Source organism: Aplysia californica, unplaced genomic scaffold (assembly GCF_000002075.1).
Source record: "Aplysia californica isolate F4 #8 unplaced genomic scaffold, AplCal3.0 scaffold00463, whole genome shotgun sequence".
Taxonomy (NCBI): domain Eukaryota; kingdom Metazoa; phylum Mollusca; class Gastropoda; order Aplysiida; family Aplysiidae; genus Aplysia; species Aplysia californica.
In genome coordinates, this window is record NW_004797733.1 from 487,611 (window position 1) to 489,346 (window position 1,736).

The 1,736-nt window shown below is 46.0% G+C and overlaps 1 protein-coding gene across 3 annotated transcripts in view; it reads left to right on the plus strand.

The window, feature by feature from the left end:
- Positions 1-1,736, plus strand: part of LOC101864412 (repulsive guidance molecule A) — a 92,516-nt gene that overhangs the window by 67,523 nt on the left and 23,257 nt on the right. For 2 of the 3 annotated variants that reach the window (XM_005105306.3, XM_005105307.3), the window contains exon 2: positions 793-947. In XM_005105306.3, coding sequence (XP_005105363.1) covers positions 793-947 — 155 coding nt within the window. Of the gene's footprint in view, positions 1-543; positions 948-1,736 lie in introns of those variants that run through there. The other variant, XM_005105305.3, reaches the window with a different exon arrangement.

Consider the following 1,736-nt stretch of genomic DNA (forward strand, 5'->3'; position numbering starts at 1 on the left):
CTACATCGCTTGCAAGTGCAAGCAAAAGAGAAATCGTGTAGGCTAACTTAATGTTCGTGTTCTAGAATCTAGATATTCGCAGTCCATTTTCATCTTACTGACAGCTAGTTTGGCAAATTCAGCTGTTAACTGTATTCCAATTCTTTTAGAAAGTCCAGATTCAACGTTTGCACTCGTTCATTGTCTTTTTTTCCCCTTCGTTTCTTTCTTTTCCAACCTTTTCTCCTCCTTATCAGAAAATTGTAGCTATCTCCCTCTTTCTAATTCCCCCTCTCCCTCGCCTCCCTCGTCAAGGACGTGACGTACACTTCGAGGTGTGAAAGCTTTATGTTTTAACCAATCATTGTCGGCTTTGCGTGGTTTCCTTCACGGTTGGCGGTGTGCACTATAGAGGCAAAGTGGGGCTAACACGGAGAGGAATAGTGCATTGGGGGCGGGTTTAACACCTCTATTGACAGCTGACGAGTCTAAACCCCGCCCGCTGACCTATTTCTCGCCCCCCTTGTCTCGCGGGCCGCTATTTTTTTTCCTGTACACCTCTTCCTCCCCGGGACACAAGCCGCGATAGTTCGGGGCCAGCACACACGCACACACGCAGCGCAGTGCTACGCGGGTGAAAACAGGATAGCAACACACTTTGGAGCGTTGGCTTGTTCTTCTTTGTTGTTGTGTTCTGTGGATTAGTGCGTTGTGATTTCATTAGTAAGGATGCGGGACACTGGATGAAACATACTTTTGTGACTGTTCAAAATGGCTGATGGCTTATGGTGCGTTGTGTTTTACCGTCCACAGAGAAAAGGCTAGCCAGTCGAGCCGAGCGGCGAAGGGCCCGCCTAGCCTAGCTGCATGGAAGGGTATGGGTCCCTGTGGCTACCATAAGCCACGATCGCTCGCTACAATCTCCATTGGATATTTACTGATACTTCTAGGCGCTCTGTTCATGTCAGGTGAGTATATTGTGGTCATTGTTTATTCATGATTATAACTCCGTTAGCTAAATCCAAGCAATGATCAGTGTCGACAGTGTGCTTGTGTGCATGTGTTCGATCGAACCGTTGTTCGGTGGTGTGTGTTGTGTGTAGTTCTGTGAACCTGCTTTTCAAGATGGGTTACACATCTAGCTGTCCGCAGAGCACAGGTTCTCCTGCGTAAGACGGGTGTTTTCGTTTCAGGTTTTGCTCTATGCATTTGCCTTTGACGGATTTTAGTAGGAAAATGAGTCTTTGAACTTTAGTTGATCTAGAGATCTAGAAATCCAGAATAGATCTAGATTCTAGGTCTCGTTCTCTTCGGGGTTGTTGCAGTCATGATGTGAATTTAGGACGGTCTTGCGGTGGGGGAGAGAAGACGCAAAGCTGTGCGTACCTGGCCTCTTTAGTAGTCTTAGCTAAGGTAATACAGATCCTTACTTGAGAGGCACGGCAAAGGTAAACGTCGCCTGCCATTTCTTCCTGTTACCAGGTTAACCCCATCTGACATGTTTACGGCCTCTGGTAATGCTTCTCGTTCTTTCCTGTGTTTTACACAACCTTGTAGGATTTTGCTAAGGTGTAAAATACTCGGCGTGCCACGGGTTCGTGCCATGCTTTGCTCTCAACTTTTGTGTCTCTAGTCTCGAATTGTTGAATCAAGTCTTTAAGTCTAGACAGTTGAAACTTGATAACCTTTATGTTGTATGATTCGATAGGCTGTTAAAAGATGAATGTAACCTAAATATAGCTTACCAAAAGCGGGGG